Source organism: Grammomys surdaster, unplaced genomic scaffold (assembly GCF_004785775.1).
Source record: "Grammomys surdaster isolate TR1022 unplaced genomic scaffold, NIH_TR_1.0 124511, whole genome shotgun sequence".
In the NCBI taxonomy this organism is placed as follows: Eukaryota; Metazoa; Chordata; class Mammalia; order Rodentia; family Muridae; genus Grammomys; species Grammomys surdaster.
This window is the reverse complement of record NW_021619502.1, coordinates 213468-231412: the sequence shown is the minus strand read 5'-3', so window position 1 is coordinate 231412 and position 17945 is coordinate 213468. Positions and strand designations below refer to the sequence as shown.

General features: G+C 43.2%; 2 protein-coding genes and 1 pseudogene across 4 annotated transcripts in view; 1 reads left to right on the top strand and 2 right to left on the bottom strand.

Moving 5' to 3' along the window:
- Positions 1-8804, bottom strand: part of Ikbkg (inhibitor of nuclear factor kappa B kinase regulatory subunit gamma) — a 66902-nt gene extending 58098 nt beyond the window's left edge. Inside the window, exon 1 of one of the 2 annotated variants that reach the window (XM_028784608.1) lies at positions 8713-8804. The gene's annotated coding sequence lies outside the window, so the exon portion shown is untranslated. The remainder of the gene's footprint in view (positions 1-8712) is intronic. The other variant, XM_028784607.1, reaches the window with a different exon arrangement.
- Positions 1-8821, bottom strand: part of LOC114636538 — a 21499-nt pseudogene extending 12678 nt beyond the window's left edge.
- A 30-nt stretch (positions 8822-8851) lies between these two features.
- Positions 8852-17709, top strand: Fam3a (family with sequence similarity 3 member A). 2 transcript variants are annotated; one of them, XM_028784601.1, is made up of 9 exons: positions 8852-9462; positions 10853-10966; positions 11464-11487; positions 14645-14768; positions 14895-14953; positions 15339-15389; positions 15706-15790; positions 15874-16000; positions 16996-17709. In XM_028784601.1, exons 1-9 carry the CDS (start codon positions 9450-9452, stop codon positions 17089-17091), a joined length of 693 nt encoding a protein of 230 aa, XP_028640434.1. In that variant the 5' UTR covers positions 8852-9449; the 3' UTR covers positions 17092-17709. The 2 variants fall into 2 exon arrangements, with proteins under 2 accessions (XP_028640434.1, XP_028640435.1); XM_028784602.1 differs by lacking the exon at positions 8852-9462 and adding an exon at positions 9484-9628.
- The last annotated feature ends 236 nt before the right edge of the window (positions 17710-17945 follow it).

Sequence of the window (17945 nt, the reverse complement as noted above, 5' to 3'; positions counted from 1 at the left end):
TCCCTCTCCCTCTCCCTCTCCCTCTCCCTCTCCCTCTCCCTCTCCCTGTCTCCCTTTCCCTCTTTCTGGGCCAGAACTCCCACATAGTTCCTGCTTCAGCTCATTGGCCATAGACTTTTTTTATTGACAGGTGAATGCTTTTACACAGTGCACAAGAGATTCTCTCTACAACCTACAAATAAAAAACATAAAGTAGAGAGTGATTAAGAAAGATACTCGATGTAAGAAGGAACCAAACTAAAGCCATTTTGATTGGGGTAAAGTTTAAGTTCCCAAGACCTCCCTAGGTAACTGACATCCTGCTTAGCAGAAAGAGACATGTACTAAGTGGGTAACTGATATCCTGGTTGACAAGTTTAAGTCCTGAATGTTAGGCAAGACAAGTCCCCAGACACAGTTAAATACCCCAACCAATGGAAGCAGGATAACTGTACCACAAAGACATGTTCCTAAGGAAGTCCCCTATTCCTAAATCCTAATTGGTGGGAAAATATAACTGTAATTTGGCATAGATGTTTGTGGATTTTGGGCTTAAAAAATCTGTGACATTCTGGCCCTCTGGGTGAGGGGGTGGGGTGGGGGTCACAGTTCAGCTCTGGAGTCTGTTCTCCAACTCTGATTTATCAGTAGCTTCCTGAGTACAAACATTTCTGTCATCTGCTTAAATCCTTACTAAGATGAATGTTCTAAGATGCAGTCAGCTCCCAAGTCTGTGCTGTTGTCTCTGAATGGTCAGTTTTTGCTGTCTAATTCAAATAAAGATCTTGCTTTGCTGGACACTTGTGACTGCTTGAGTTGTTTTGGATTTTTGGACCCCAACACTCAACATCTTAAAGGTCCTTGGTGGGACTTGGCTTATTTTTTGTTTTGAGACAGGATCTGATGCAACCCAGGATGGTCTAAAACTTGTGTAGCCAAGGTAGGCTTTGAGGTTGCAATCATCCTGCCTCAGTCTCTGGGATTACAAAGGTACATCCCACACCTATTTTTAAAATATCTTTCTTTTTCCTAAGGATTTTATCTATTTTATTTTATATGTACATGTTTATACCTGGTGCCATGGGGGCTATAAGATGGCATTGGATCACCTAGAACTGCAGTTTCAGATGGTTGTAAGCTGTCATGTGGGTGCTAGGAACTGAACTGTGGTTCTCTGGAAGAACAAAAACTACTCTTAACCATTGACTCAACTTTCTAGCATTCCTAAAATATCTTTATCCTAAAACATGAAGGATAGTGTAAAGAAAAAATAGAAAATTTCCTACAATCATGTCATCCCAAAAAAGATTCATTCTGTGGCCAAAAAAAGACAGCTTAGTGTTTAAAGGTGCTTAATGGCCTGAGTTTTGATCCACTGGGCCCACATAATGTAAGATGAGCACTAACTAAGTTGTCCACTGGCCTCACATGTCTTATGGGCATGTATACACATATCAAATTAATATGTTTTAAAAGATTTATTTATTTATTTTATGTAAATGAATGCTGTATCTGTATATACACCTGCATGCCAGAAGAGGCCACTGGATCCCATTACAGATGGTTGTGAGCCATCATGTGGTTGGTGGGAATTGAACTCAGGACCTCTGGAAGAGTGGACAGTATTCTTCTTAACTGTGGCGCCATCTCTTCAGCTGTCAATTTAAGTTTCTAAATACATATTTTGCATAGAAGGAAACTGATGCCTTTGAGAAAAAATAGTGTAATAAATATATGACTAAATCTAAATGAATCTTGGCACAGTGGCAGCAGCTTGCAATCCCAGGTAGGAGGACTGTAAATTCAATGCCAGCCTAAGCTACAGAGTAAGTTCAATGCCAGCCTATGCAACTTAAAGACTGAAATTAAAAGGTAAAAAGAGGATGTAGCTCAGTTGTAGAGTCCACAAACAAAATCTATCAATGAGACTAAGGCATGACTCAATGGTAGAATGCTTGTCTAGCATGTATAAGGCCCTAGCTTCAATAACCAGTGTTTTTCCCCAAACAAAACTAAACTAAATGAATATTCAAGGTATAATACAAGAATAATCAAACTATACCCGTTTTGTAAATAAGGTTTAAGGAAACCTCTGATAGTTAATGTTTTTGTTGTTACTTTGTTTTCTTTGTGATAAGGTATATCCACAACCCAGTGGCTGAGGGTTTCTTTTTCTTCTATAAATGACCAAAAAGCTACTTAGGGAGGAAAATGTTTATTCCACATCACATTTCATCACCAAAATAAGTTAGGGCAAGAACTCAAGTAGGACAGGAACCTGGAGGCAGGAGCTAATACAGAGGCCAAGGAAGGATGCTGCTTACTGGCTTGCTTCTCATGGTTTGTTCAGCCTGCTTTCTTATAGAACCCAGGACCACCAGCACAGGAATGGCAACCCTGACAAGGAGCCATCAAACTAATTCAGAAAATGCCTTACAGTCCTGCCTACAACCCTATCTTATGGAGGCATTTTCTTTTTTCTTTCTTTTTCTTTTTTTTTTTTTAATTTTATTTATTTTATATATATGACGAGTACACTGTAGCTGTCTTCAGACATGCCAGAAGAGGGCATCAGATCCCATTATAGATGGTTGAGAGCCACCATGTGGTTGCTGGGAATTAAACTTAGGACCTTTGGAAGAGCAGTCAGTGCTCTTAACCGCTGAGCCATCTCTCAAACCCGTTATTTTTTCTTTTATTTGTTTATTTACATAACAAATGCTGCCCCTTTCCCAATTTTCCCCTCACAGAGTCCCTCCCCCGTTCCCCCTTCCCTTTGCCTCTGAGACGGTAGGGACCTCTCTGGGTATCCCCCACCCTGACATATCAAGTCGCTGCAGGATTAGGTGCATCCTCTCCCACTGAGGCCAGTCCAGCTGGTGTATGCTCTTGGATTAGCAGCTAAGTCTCTTGAGAACCCCCAGGGGTCCAGGTTAGTTGACACTGTTGGTCCTCCTATGAAGTTCCTATCCCATGGCATTTTATTAATCACTGTTCCTTCCTTACAAATGACTTTAACTTCTGCCAAATTGACTTAAAACTATCCAGCACACCCGGATTGGCCTGGATTCACAGTGATTCTCGTGCCTCAGCCTTCTGAGTGCTAGGTCTATAGGTTTGAGTCACCATACTGAAATATGGTAGTTAAAATTGATTCTCAACTTGTTTGGAGTAAAAAGCACCTAGAATATTATGTTGAGAATGTTCAAGTGCTGGGAACTAAACCCATAGTCTTACCCATGTTCTACCACTGAGCCTCTCAGTGCCTACCTGAGATCACTATTCTTCCTACCATGTGTTTTTAAGCTCCAATGAATTTATTGTGTATATTACAGGAGCATGGCTGTCTCTCAAGCAGCTGCATCATAGAAAAGTCCCACCACCACATGGGTAACACTCATGAAATCTACTTCATTAGATTCCTATTTATATTTTAATTGCAGTAGAAATTACATAGCAGAAAAAAATGCATGAGCATGTGTGTGCAAGGGCAAGGTATATACATAGGAAATCCCATACGTTATACTCAATTTTGCTGTTAACTTACAATTGCTCTTATTCTAGTTTGATTTTCTATTACTGCAATAAATACTATGACCAAAAGCAACTTAGGGAAAGAAAGGGTTTAATGTTGTGGGCCATGCAAGAGGAACATCAAAACAGCTTTAGAACTCATAGAATGCAGTCCACTGGTTAGCACAACCATGATGGGAGTGAATCAGAGAGGTAGAGTCCCAAGGACTATGTGTCCTAAGGACCTCATGCTGTTGAGTATCTATCTGCTTATTGCCCTCACAGTTACCACACACTTCATAATATATGAGTGGTATGAAAACTCTAAGGGGGATTCCAGCCCCTCACTGGGCAGTATCATTGGGACTTACAATATTAGTGATTGATCTTTTCAAAGCAGTGTTGCTAGAATAGATTATTCAACCACCACCCTTAGAATTTAGAGATGTAGTTATTAAAGTTAAGTTAAGATGTCTTTTGATACTGGCTTTGACATAGAAAATCTTGGGGAACAATTTAAAGTTCAGAAAGTCACACTTATGATAATTGAGCTAGGGATTTTTTTTTTGAAGTCAGAGAACAAGAACGATGGCACCCTAACTAGGGTGCTGATGTGCCTTTCTAGTGATCAAGGTGATGATTAATTTTTTATACTTATTTTTGCCTCAGCTTCTTGAGATGATTTAATAAAAAATTGGTGAGTAGATGTGCACCCTGAAGATTTAAAGTATAAATGATTATTGTTTTTTATATAAAGGTTTAGATTTGTGCATCTTTTAAGATTTTTTGTAAGATTACTTTTTAAGATATATAATGAATAATTGTTCCTTTCTTTGTAATCACAAATTGCAGCCTGACTGTCTGAGAAAAAATTACCTTGCTTGCTTACACTCTGTTAATTTATAACAAGTCACTTAAACATGAATATACATGGGTTCTTGGGAATAATTTGTTTTTTTTCACTTTCATACATAAGATATTTAATCATGTAATGGTATTGGGGGAATGCTTTTTTTTTAAATGTATCCTTACTGTAATTATTCACTTAAAAATAGAATGTAACCACATTGTAATTTTTATATTGGTTGAAAGATTTTGCTGGGATATATAAGCTATGGGAGAATAAAATTGTTGGAGCTTGTTAGAGCCTTGCTTCATTCCACTGTTCGTGTGTGTGTGTGTGTGTGTGTGTGTGTGTGTGTGTGTGTGTGTGCTTGCTTCACCTTAATCACTGACCCCACATCCCCATCTTGGATCACTGAACTCACTGTTGGGATCTGGCCTTCTACATCTTATAATTCCCAGATCACAAGCCATCACTGAGGAGGTCAGGTCAAGAACTTAAAGCAGGAATTTGAAAGCAGAAACTGAAGCAGAGGACATGGAGGAATGATACTTGCTGGCTTGTTTCCAGGTTCACATTCAGCTAGGTAGCTTACACAGCCCAACCAGGTCCACCTGCCCAGGGATGACACTGCATACAATGGGCTTGGTGTTCCTGCATCAATCAGCAATCAAGAAAATACTCCCACAGACATACCCACAGGTGAATCCCACCCAGGAAACTTTTCAATTGAAGTTTCTTCTTCAAGCAGACAACAAAATGAATTAGGACAATATATATATGTATATTCTACTTTGACATGCACAAAATTAGGACAAGGGCTGTAACTCTGAGGATTAAGTGCAAACATCTCAAGCATAAAGCCCTAGATTCCACCCCCAGTAAGTAACACATAATATAGGCTGGATGGAATGGATCTGAAAACTCAGCACTTGAGAGGTACAGACAAAAGAACAAAAATTCAAGATTATCCTTGTCTGTGCAATAAGTTCAAAACCAGCTCAGACTATGTAGCATGACCCTGTCTTAAGAAAGAAAGAAAGAAAGAAAGAAAGAAAGAAAGAAAGAAAGAAAGAAAGAAAGAAAAATTAGAAGATGAAGGAAGGAAGGGAAGGAAGGAGGGAGGGAGGGAGGGAGGGAGGAAGGGAGGGAGGAAGGGAGGAAGGGAGGAAGGGAGGAAGGAAGGAAGGAAGGAAGGAAGGAAGGAAGGAAGGAAGGAAGGAAGGAAATGAAAAAGAAGGCTGGGGAGACCACTTAGTGAATAAAATACTTGTCATGCAAACATGAGGACCTGCATTCTTTGCAGGGTTAGAGATGGTTGTTGGTTTGTTGGATGTTTGCTTGTTTGCTTGAGGCAGGGTCTCTCTATGTAGACCTGGAACTCTCTCTATAGCTGACCTGGAACACAATATGCAGAACAGGCTGGCCTTGAACTTATGGTGATCCACCTCCCTCTGCCTCTCTGCAGGGCTTCTAGGCTGTTTTTATCCCCTGAATCCATGTGAAACAGGCCCCAGTAGCACCTGCCCATAATCCCAGAACTCTTATGAGAAGATCAGAAACAGAAGCTCTTAGGACACCTAGGAAGGCATACTCATCAATTTAAAAGAGACCCTGTCTCAAACATGATGGAAGGTTAAGACCAACACCTGGAATTGTCCTTTGATCTCCACACACCTCAGTACACATGCCTACTACACTCAACATACAAGAACACAGACACGTGGGCTGGTGAGATGGCTCAGAGGTTAAGAGCACTGACTGCTCTTCCAGAGGTCATGAGTTCAAATCCCAGCAACCACATGGTGGCTCACAACCATCGGTAATGATATCTGATGCCCTCTTGTGGGGTGTCTGAAGACAGCTACAGTGTACTTACATATAATAAATAAATAAAAATTTAAAAAAAAAAAAAGAACACAGACACGTATCTACATATACACATATCACACATACACACCATGGGGAAAAAAAGAATTAGGACTTTATAGATAAATCTAAAAGTCCTGATGAGCATGTTGTCATGCATTTAATTTCAAGACTTAGCATGTAGAAGCAGGAGGATCAGCAGTTATATGTATATGTAATATATATATTATATATATGTAAATGTTACATATGTATATGTAAACATCTATACATACAGGAATAGGTACTGGTAATGGCTACACAACACTGTGAATATAATTTATACCATTTAATTGTATTTTGTTCCAAGACAGGGTTTCTCTGTGTAGCCCTGGCTGACCTGAAACTCACTCTGTAGACCAGGCTGGCCTCAAACTCACAGATATCTGCCTGCCTCTGCCTCCAGAGTGCTGGGATTAAAGGCATGCGCCACCACGCCCAGCTTTAATTGTACATTTTAAATGGTAAAGGGCTGAGGTTTTATGTCAGCAGTAAGGCACATGTATGTCAAAAGCCATAAATTCAATTTTCAGGACACACACGAAGTCCTGGAGAAAATAGACTGAAAGTTTGCCCCATGAGTCATAAAAGACCTGGATCTCCACCTATAATCCCAGGACTAAGTAGGTATAGGCAAGAGGTCCAAGGTCATCCTTGGAAACATTGTGAGTTAAAGGCTATATGAGATTCCATCTCAAAAAATATGCAGCAGGGCTGGGTGTGTTAGCATATACCTTTAATTCCATCACTCAGAAAGCAGATATCTGTACATTTGAGGCCAGCCTGGTCTAGAGAGAGTTCCAGGACAGCCATGGCTACATAGTGAGACCTTGTGTAAACAAAATAAAACATAGTAACACAAAAGAAAATAAAGACCTGGAACTGATTCCCAGACTTCTGATGCCCACTATTCTTGGAGTGACCCTGGAAAATGGGGAGTTTCCCCTGGGCCTTCAAGGAGACTTATCAAACTTCTTCTGCTGCTCTACACAAGTTACAAATCTTGTTTTCTAAATACCATTAATCTGGCAGATACCTGGGTGACCTATCAGTTTGAGGACATTTAGTAGCTGGCAGCTTCTACTGAGCCCTACTGAGGAGGGTACTGTGCCCAAGGTTTGATGCCAGAAGTACACAAGGCCACCAAACTCAGTGACAAAACACAAACCTCTGACTACAGCAGAAGACTACTAAAACAGATGCCCTTGACCATAACCATTGGAGAGTGCCTATGAGGAACTAGTCAGTCAGTATGGAAACTACTGCATTCTTTTTTTAATATTCATTTTGTTGTTGTTACTATTTTATCTTTACTTAATGTTTTCTTTTTTAAAAATTTATTATTATTATTATTATCATTTGTGTGTGTGTGTGTGTGTTGTGTATGGAGGAGGAGGAGAAGGAGGAAGAGGAGGAAGAGGTCAGAGAGGTACCAGATCCCCTGAAGCTGAAATTACAGGCAGTTGTAAGCTGCCTTATGTGAGTGTAAGGAATCCAACCCAGGTACCCTGCAGAAACAGTATGTGCCCTTAATCACTGAACCATCTCTCCAACTTCCTACAATTTTTGAAATTTTATTTTATGTATATAAGTGGTTTTCCTACATACGTGTTTCCTACATGCATGCCTGATGCCTGAGATGGTCAGAATAAGACATCAGATTCCCTGAGACAGATTTCATGCTGCTAAGGCTGACCTCTAAGTTAATAAGTGGCTGAGGATGCTTTGAACTCTTGATCCTCCTCTCCTGTCTCCACTTCCCAAGTACTGAGATTATAGGTGTTACCAAATTGAAAATGCTATAATCTAACCAAAACAGTGCTTCTATAAACTTTTTCTGTATTTTGGAGCATTACCAAAGTGGAGTGGAGTTCCTGTAAATAGGCTCATTGGGTCAAAGGACAGGAATGTTGTTTTAGTTCTGTCCAGCAGCTGCCTGAGAGATAGATTCAGCTAAAAAGGACTGGCCCAGCTGCCCTGGCACTGTGGGAGGTCGAGGCAAAAAGCTCAAACCTGAGGGTCCAGAGAAATGTTCCAAACATTCCCTCACTGATTGATACATAAAACAGAACGCTCTCAGGAAAGAACATTAAGCAGAAAGAAACCAACCAAATGCTCAGGTTTACATCCACATGTGCTTCTGAACCTTCCATATTCTTACATGGTTAATGACTTAAAGTTGAACACATGTCAACCTTAAGTCATTACCTATGTCCCCACATCCATCCTCTTGTGAGCCATGAAAGCTCTGATATCAAGTCACAGTCAGAGCTTCAGCTCATCAAACGTAGAAATAAAAGATCCCTCACCTAAGAGGAAGTGTGGAGGAAGTGGGAATGGGGGCTCTGGTGGTTTACACCTGTAATTCCAACACTTGAGAGCCTGAAGCAAGAGAATCGCTTCAAGTTTGAGGACAGCCTGGGTTACATAGAGTTTTAAGCAAACATGAACTATAAATTGTATAGTACCTCAAAGTCTAGAAGGAGATTTCATCTTGCAGCAGTGACTTCGGCTCTTTGTAGGAAGCTAGGCGGCTCAGCTTTAGCACAAGAGGAGTGCACAGCCACACTACGTACCTCCCACCCAGCCTCTGGAGAAGAGGGTGGAGGCAGGTCTGGAGGTGGAGCCTGCGTGAGGACCTGCGACCCACAGCGCAGCCTATGGGCCTATGGCAGAGCGACGTCTGTGGGCTGTGACCTTCTGCGGGCGGCCATTGTCGTGCCTGCTAAGCTTTTCTACATGACTCATTTGCTTCACCTAGCTGGCAGAGCGAGACCACTGGGGAACTCCCTGATCTGCGTCTCCCTACACCCAGGCAACATCCTTGGCCCGCCCATTCTCTGCCACCAGCCTCAAGACGACCGACCTGAGCCCAGGGCCTAGCACGGGAGGGCCCCGGGTCGAAGAGAACTATTGCTACGTTCCAGTCCTGGAGGCTTCTCTTAGCCAGACTGTGAGGCGCGACGGATTCCCAAGGCTCTCCTGGCCAGGCAGGGCTTCTCCTAGCGCTCTCCTAGCTCTCACGGGGAACTGAGCCTGGACTGGTGTTTGGAGGAACAAATCATAGCACCCACCGATCTCGCCCAGCACAGACTTGCCCCTGCCCCCACCCCAAGCCTACTCTTTCCTGTTTCGTTCCTCCCAGAACCCACAGTTCCCAAACAGTGCACCTGCCGGCGGTCCCAACCCAGCGGGAGAAGTGGACATGAGGTTGGCAGGTGGGTGGCTTCCACAGAGAACTGAAGAGAGGCCAGGTGTCTTCATGTCTGTGTTAGAAGGGCCTGGGTAGTCACTGGTTTGCTTATTTATTAATGGATGACTGTGCACAAGCACTCATTTTATGAACAAATTCTTTCGCCTCTGAGGACTTCAGCTTCCCAAACTGTAAGTAGTTAAGGATTGAATGAATGAAAAAAAAATATATATATATATCACAAATAACAGGCCAACTGCCTTTTGGAAAAATGAACTGATGAATTGTGAGAAATAGGCTGGAGAGGAGTGGAGAGTAGAGATAGAGAGGCATGGCCTTAGAAGAGACTGACTTAGGTGCCTGTGAGGTTGGGTGTCATCCTAGTGGCAGCTCTCCTGTCAGCTGGACTATTAATATGAATGTGTCTTGAAGGGACTGTATGGGGTGAGAGTAGAATTTGAGAACTGATAAGGTAGCAGCTTTATGGATAAGTCCAAATTGGACATTAAGGAACTGGCTGGGAGGATATGGGTTCAAGACAGATCAGGACTGGAGGTGTAAGGTGTCATTGCTGCATGGTGAAATCTCCCATACAGTATGAAGATTGGAGAAGGCAGCCTGGAAAAGAACACCTTTTGAGGAGAGAGTAATGGAACACAATCTAACCAACAAAGAGGAAGTCCCAGAGTATGGAGTCAGGAGACAGTAGTATCCTGGAACCTAGTAGTGAAGTGTCTGCATCAGGAGGGCTTGGGCAGCCCACTGAGAGGTCAAGAAAGAGCAGACAGACAATCAGAAATGTGACATCATGAAAGCCATAGGTTTGAAAGTCTTTAGTTGGTGTTGTGGGAGCAAGACTAGTGTAAGAATTTGTGGGAGAGAGTTGGGGAGTGAAGTAATAGAAATCACAATGTAGATGTCTTTTATGTGTATGCTGGGGGATGGAAGCCAGGGTCTTATGCATGCTGGGCAAATGCTCTACCACAGAGCTATATTCCAAGCCAGAATATAAATTTTTAAAGAGTTTGGTGGAGAAGTGGAAGATGAAGAGTCAGGGAATGAGATTTTTCTTGCAGGAGCTCTGTTTCATCTTTATCTTACTAAGTTAGGACATGTTGATAATATGAGAGAAAGTCAGCTAGAAAGGAGGAGTCTTAGCACAATGTATCTGAGACAGGAGAGAACTTGATAGATCCTGAAGCAGGTAGGACTGGTTTTCACAAGGAGTATACTAGGAGGAAGTTCAGGTCTATCTCTTGGGTCTGGTGGATAGCAATTGGTCCCCCACCTTCCAATCCTACTATCACTTGTTCCCAAGTAGAAGGGGAGATCTGGTCATATGAGATAGTGGGTTTTTGCAGGGTTTGTTCACTGATATCTGAGATAGTCCTGCTCTGTGTCTATCCTGCCTGCAGGCCCCCTGCGCATCGTGGCCCTAATCATCATTATGGGTCTCACCTGGATCCTAGTCACCTTCCTCCTAGGTGGTCCTGGTGTTGGCCTTCCTCGAATTCAGCAATTCTTCACCAGTGAGTGTGGGGACCCTCTTGATTCACTATAGAGGTGTCCAATATGGGTTATGATAGTTGGGTTTCCCATTCCCTTCTTAGCAGGCTTCCTTTTGCTGCCCTAGATATATCTTCCAACACAAATGCATACTTGTTCCTACCAACTATCCTTGAGAACAGCACCCCTAATTGCAATCAATATTGAGGGAAGTTGATAGAATAAGAATAAGGAGTGGAAAGGCCTCTATTGAATATTGATTGCCTTGGACTTTCAGTTGGGTTCTGAGACACACAACGGATTCTACACCTTGACACTGGTGCCAAAGTCACCTAAACACTATTTACAATTCCAATACATCCTTTTCCTGGAGCAAGCAGTTTTACATCATGGCATCATTGAGACTTGAGCGGGAAACATGTCAAGTATAGCCTGACTTGGCCCTGAGTCCCTGAGCCTCCTTGCTCTGCTATAGGCTCCTGGAGGCTTCCATGCTAATAGAAAAACTCTCTACCTACAGGCCCAGAGAACTCAGTGACTGCAGGTAAGCCTCCTGTCCCTCTCCTATTCCCTCCTGTGCCTGTACTTCATACTGCCTCTTGTGACACCCCTGCCTGCTGTCAGCCAGCCCCACTAGGATTTCCATTCTCCATCTGGACTCTCCCAACTAGCTATCATAGGCTTCTGGGCTGTGAACCTAGTAAATGAGTTAGCTACCATCAGAAGGTGAAAGGGGAAGGCACAGGAAAAAAAAATCCCATTACAAACAAGAGACATTGGGATGAAGCAGGGGTTCATGGTCCTAAGCAAGTCCCAATTATAGCAGGGAAAATTCTGGATATCAGGGCCTAAGGAGAAATCTCTATATCCAGGTACTCTGTTCTCTAGGCCCACCAAAGTGACCGCATCCTCTGGGCCCTCTTTGGCTTCTTCATCCCCAGCTCTGTATTCAAAATCAACCACATACCTCCCTCCCTTCCTTCCTTTTCCTTTCTCCCTCCTTTCCCCATTCCCTCACTTCTTTCTTTCCTTTTGTCTTTCATTCCTTTGTTTCATCCATCCTCGTATTCTCATCTCGATTCTTTTCATAGGCTGACAATGTTTCTGTTGGTATAAATTTCTAGCAAATTTTGCTGGCCTCTCATGCAGTTCATGAAGGCCTAGGTTATAAGAGAGTCCTCCACAGATCCATTCTGTATAATCCCATCTCAAGTCCAGGCTTCTGAGAGGCAGGAGTACATACAAGCTTCCTTTCCTTAGCAAGTTCTTAGCCAGCCATCATCTTTGTGATCTCTCTAAAGTATGCTTTTTAAAAAGTTTTAGGGCTGGTGAGATGGCTCAGCGGTTAAGAGCACTGACTGCTCTTCTAGAGGTCATGAGTTCAAATCCCAACAACCACATGGTGGCTCACAACCATCTGCAATGAGATCTGATGCCCTCATATGGGTGTCTGAAGACAGCCACAGTGTACTTACATATAATAAATAAATAAATCTTTAAAAAAAATAATAAAAATAAAAAGTTTTATAGTGCTGGGAATTAAACCCAGGACCTCACACATACTGAACAAATACTCTACACAGAGCTATTTTTCTAGCCCATAAAATGTGTCAGATTTTTTGACAGAGTTTTACTCTGTAACAGAAACTGACCTTGAACTTACTATGTAGCTCTGAAAGTCTATGTTCCTCCCGTGTTACCCTATCAAATTCTGGAATAACAGATTTGGACTGCTTTCTCAATTTTTTTTCCTTTCTCAATTTTTGCTTTCTCATTTTTTGCAAAATAATTAAACTAACATTTTCTTTCTTTCCCTTCCCTTTGTGACAGGGCTTAATGAATACCAGGCTATCATTAAACTCACTATAAAGCCAAGGGTAACCTTAAATTCCTGATCTTCCTGCTTCCATCTCCCAAGTGCTAGGATTACAAGCATATGTCTGGCTAGCCTGAGATTTTTCTATATCTTATGTTCTATTTTCTTCGTGATTATTTTTTGTTTGTTTGTTTGTTTTTTTCGAGACAGGGTTTCTCTGTGTAGCCCTGGAACTACAGAGTGAGTCCTGGAACTCACTCTGTAGACCAGGCTGACCTCGAACTCAGAAATCCGCCTGCCTCTGCCTCCCAAGTGCTAGGATTAAAGGCGTGCGCCACCACTGCCCGGCGATTAATATTTTTCTCCAACTATTCTGTCTACTCTCATTTTACCATAAGCAGCAGCAAGGAAAAACCAGACCATTCCTTTAACACTGTGCTTGAGAATCTCTTTTGCTAAATATTTTACAAGCTTTCTTTCCTACAAAACATCAGAACAATTGACACTAACAAGGATAAGCTTTCCTCCCACACCCAATAATGGCTTCTTCAACTTCCTTTTAAGGTCTCACCAAAAGATCTATAATATTCATGTTCCTATCAACACTTTGTTTAGGATGATGTAAGTGAAAGATTCAACAGAAGAATCTTTCTCTATTGCTCTTTCTTTCTGAGCTTACCAGAATTGTGTTTACTATCCATATTGCTAAATTTGTTTTAATATAAAGGTTTACTATACAGGCCAGGATAGCCTTGAAATCATGTTCCTTCTACATCATCCTTCTAAGTCTGGGATTAAAGATATGTAGTACCATACCTGCCGTCACTCTGTATTCCTACCAACAGGGTTTCAGGTTTTCTTTGTTTTTGTTTTTGTTTTAAGCAGTCCAGGCTCTTTCTACTGTACACCTCAAAACTCTGTAGCTTTTGTCCACTCTACCCAGTTCAAAATTCATTTTCATATCCTTAGGAATTTGTGGTATTTATTTATATAAACCCCCAATTCCTGTCACCAAAACCTATATTAACTTCCTGAAGCTACTTAAAAATAAATAAATAAATAAATAAATAAATAAATAAATAGAATAAAGAATAAAGCAGGACCCTTAAAACAACCAAAATTTATCTTCTCACAATGTTTGGAACCGAGAGTATGAATGGAAGTATCAGCAGGGCTGTGCTTTCTCTTAAAGCTCCAGGTAAGGGTCTTTCTGTGCCTCTGCAGATTCCAGAAGCCTTCTATGTGCCTCATCTTGTAACTGTACCACTCTGCCTTTTGCCTGTACTGTCTTACAACATCTCCTGTATGCTTTTGTCTCATAAGGACACCAGTCACACTAAGGGCTCAACATGCTCCAGTATGACTTCATCATAACTTATCTATCTGTAAAGACCCTGTTTCCCAGCCTCATTCTGAGGAACTGAGAGTTCTGACTCCAGTATAGTTTGTAGGATCATAATTCAAGCCATGACAGAGGTCACCTCCACCCTTACCCTGAAGAAATACAGAGGCTAGTAGAGCCCTGTGCTCTGCCTATCCACTTTAGCTCATCCACTTTGGTCTGTGTGCCTCATTCATGTAGTTCCCACCCTGACTTTCTGGATCCTCTGCTTTGTTCTGATTGTACAAGGGTTCTAATACAGCTGTCAACCCCCTTTCCCTTTTCCTACCAATAGCAGAAAAACCTAATTCTTGGAGTCCCTACCTCCTTATCCAACACACCACTTGGAAGCATCCCCAACTTTGGTCTGAGCTCCACCCACCTTCCCCATTTCTATGCTCTGTAGCTGTTCCTTCAGCCCTCTGGCTGGTCCTGACCTTTACCCTCAGATCTCAGGTGACATCAGGGTCAGTCATATGGGTCACATCTGCTATCATTACTCAGAACCAAGGGCCAGGAAGTACAAGTGCGGCCTGCCCCAGCCATGTCCTGAAGAGCACCTGGCCTTTCGAATAGTCAGCGGGGCTGCCAATGTCATCGGGCCCAAGATCTGCCTCGAGGACAAGATGTGAGCATATGGGCTGGGAAGTGGGAGGGGAACCTGAGGCCATGTCTGAAAAGGCCAAGGGCTGAGGATTATGTGAGAAAGAGCAAAGCTGATAAGCCCACAAGAGATCTTCTTGCCCCCTGCTAGGCTCATGAGCAGCGTCAAGGACAATGTGGGTCGTGGGCTGAACATCGCCCTGGTGAATGGTGAGTCCACCATGTTATAGGGTCAGAATTCAGATTATAGAAGCAAATACCATGGTATGGCCTGTCCCCTCCACTTTATTACTCCCTATGCAGGTGCAGGTGGCTTCTGGGCATTCCCTAGGAGACTTGGGAAGAATTCTATGCCAGCTGAAAGCTCCACAAAGGAAGTCACCCAGTGAATGTGATAGTAGTGACAATAGTGGTAGACACTTAGGACCTCACATGTTAGTGGCTCTATGGGCTGCAGCTTTGTGAATTTGAGGATGACAGGACATGTCATCCTTCTAGAAAGGGCTGCCACTCACCATATTTGAGCCTGGGCTGGGGGCTCAGGTAGTAAAGTGGCAAGGCCCAGCTTGCTCAGCAGATCTTCCTCTTGATACAGGGGTCAGTGGTGAGCTCCTAGAAGCCAGAGCCTTTGACATGTGGGCTGGAGGTGAGTGTCCACCACAATATCCTACTGTACACTTTCTCCCTGAAACCTTGCCCTCTGTCTTTGCACTCAGCTGTACAAGTATTGCCTTGGGTTCACAAAATGCAGGGGATGGGGAAATCTGTCTGGATTCATTTTGTGACTGGATGGCCCTAGCTTCTTTACCAGTTTGTCTGTATTCATACTGATGGTCCTTGATGTGGAACAGCCCTGGCCCCAGTCCCTACTTTGTTTTCCTCATTCAAAGAATATTATTTGGTGGGGAAGGGCTGCTTGGTGGAACCTGAAGCTCCATATTCTGTGGGCCCATCTCCACCAGATGTCAATGATCTCTTGAAGTTCATCCGACCACTGCATGAAGGTACCCTGGTGTTTGTGGCATCCTATGATGATCCAGCTACCAAGTAAGTGACTGCGAAGTCCAGCTTCAGTCTTGTTCCAGTACAGTAATAATCCCAAGTTCACATTTCTTCCTACCATGTGACAGGATGAATGAAGAGACCAGGAAGCTTTTTTCTGAGCTGGGCAGCAGGAATGCCAAGGAACTAGCCTTCCGTGACAGCTGGGTGTTTGTGGGAGCCAAGGGTGTACAGAACAAGAGCCCCTTTGAGCAGGTACAGCAGAGAACCTAGCACCTCTGCCTCCTATCCCTGGCAACCTGGCCACCCCCTCTCTCTACATCAAAGCTTCCCTGAATTCTACCCATCTGGTTCTGATCTCTGTCCTTGACCTATGCCCTGGTTAGGCTTGGCCCATTATTATCACCATGGGGAGAGACAGTAACTTTGATCTTTCCTGTCCTGTACATATTTCAACCTAAGGAGTCTTTAAATGTTAAATTGCATATAGGCCAGACTTATACCTAAGAAATCTTTGCAAATACCTTCAGGATGCTCAGTCGAGGGATATAGCTCACTTATGGTGGGTGTTTGTCTAGCATACACGAGGCTCTGTGTTCAATCCTTAGCATTACATAAAACTAAGCAGAGGACACACCCATAATATCAACACTGAAAGTAAAAGCAAGAGGATCAGAAGTTCAAGATTATCCTTAGCCACATAACGAATTTCACACCAGCCTGGGCTACAGGAATTCTGTTTCAGATTTTAAAAAGAAAAAAAGATGCTCACTACCATCCTAGTCTTGTCATAACCCAGTTTTCCAATTTATACTACACACTCCTTTCTCACCTCCCTTGGGTTCAGTCTTAGAGTTCATCAGTCAGGATTTATGCTAGGGGATGCTAGAGAGAGGAGGGCCCCTGGCATCATCATCTTTAGAGAGGCTCTCAGCAAAAAGTCTTAGCTAGGCCTCCAAGCACTGCTTTCAACAAATACATATTTCTCCATTGCTTTGGCTGACAAAAACAACTCAAGCTCATGCCAGCCAAGACCCTTCACCCCAACTAGGGCAGCAGCTTCCAGGGTCACATGGACTCCCTCTTGTCCACAGTGTTCACCTTGGCCCATCCCCAGGTTGCTTATTAAAGTATAGACCACTGCAGCCATCCCCAGTTTTCCCTGTGTGAAGGGAAGGGCAACAGACTGAAGAATACCCTGGTGGTTGGCCCCTGAGAGCCAGGTCATGACTTCCTATTAACCTCCACAGCATATGAAGAACAGTAAGCACACCAACAAATATGAGGGCTGGCCAGAGGCCCTGGAGATGGAAGGCTGTATCCCTCGAAGGAGCATGGCGGGCTAGCACAGCAGCACTCTCGGACCAGACTGAAGGAGGCAGCATGTCACCAGTGTAGGGTGGAGACTGTACCCCATGCCCAGGCATGAGGCTCCCCCTCCCTAACACATTAGGGCTTGAAAGTGGCCTCAAGGTGATGGGGGCTACAAGGCTGACCCATTTAATTTTGTCAGGGAGCTTAAGTACCTGTGTCCTTGTTTTCCTAAAGCTTATCCTACAGTCAGTTCCCACCCAGCCCTTTCCTCTGCCCCTCCTGTGTCATCTTCTGTTTCTTGAGTGCCCCCAGAGGCAAGGGTCTTCAATGTTTGCCCCTCTCACTGGAGCAGCCATTGAGTAGGTTGGGACATCTTCAAGAAATTCTCTTTCACAGAGGCAGTGCACTGCTATCCAGCCCTGTTTTCAATGTGATCCCTTAAGTAAGCTAAATTAGAGCTTAATCAGATGACTTCTGCAAGCCTGAATGGAGCAGTATGGCCTTTAGTGCCCAAGTAGCTGGAGTCCAATCAGAGTTCCTCACAAGGTGTATGGCAGTATGCAGTTTGTTAGAGGGCTCACCTTCTAAATGACATGTTTGTTAATAAACTAATCTCTTGCAATGGAATAAAGTGTATTCAGATGTCCTCAGTAAAGAGTCAAGGCTGGTGTTGGTGTGTGTGTGTGTGTGTGTGTGTGTGTGTGTGTGTGTGTGTGTGTATGTGTGTGTGTGTAAGACAGATTAGAGGCTCAAACAGTGTTCCTGGAGCTTAACCAGACAGCCTTTGTCAATGGGCCCTGTGGCCAGATGTGACTCAGATAGGAGGTAGAATAGCTCCCAGCTGACATTACCCATGGATTTGATTAGAAAGATGGTTCTGTACTCA

Bases quoted from the DNA above. Each gene is read 5' to 3' on its own strand.
- Fam3a (XM_028784601.1), top strand. The intron at 11,488-14,644 runs GTAAGCCTCCTG...ATCATTACTCAG, and splicing joins AGAGAACTCAGTGACTGCAG to AACCAAGGGCCAGGAAGTAC. The intron at 15,791-15,873 runs GTAAGTGACTGC...ACCATGTGACAG, and splicing joins TATGATGATCCAGCTACCAA to GATGAATGAAGAGACCAGGA.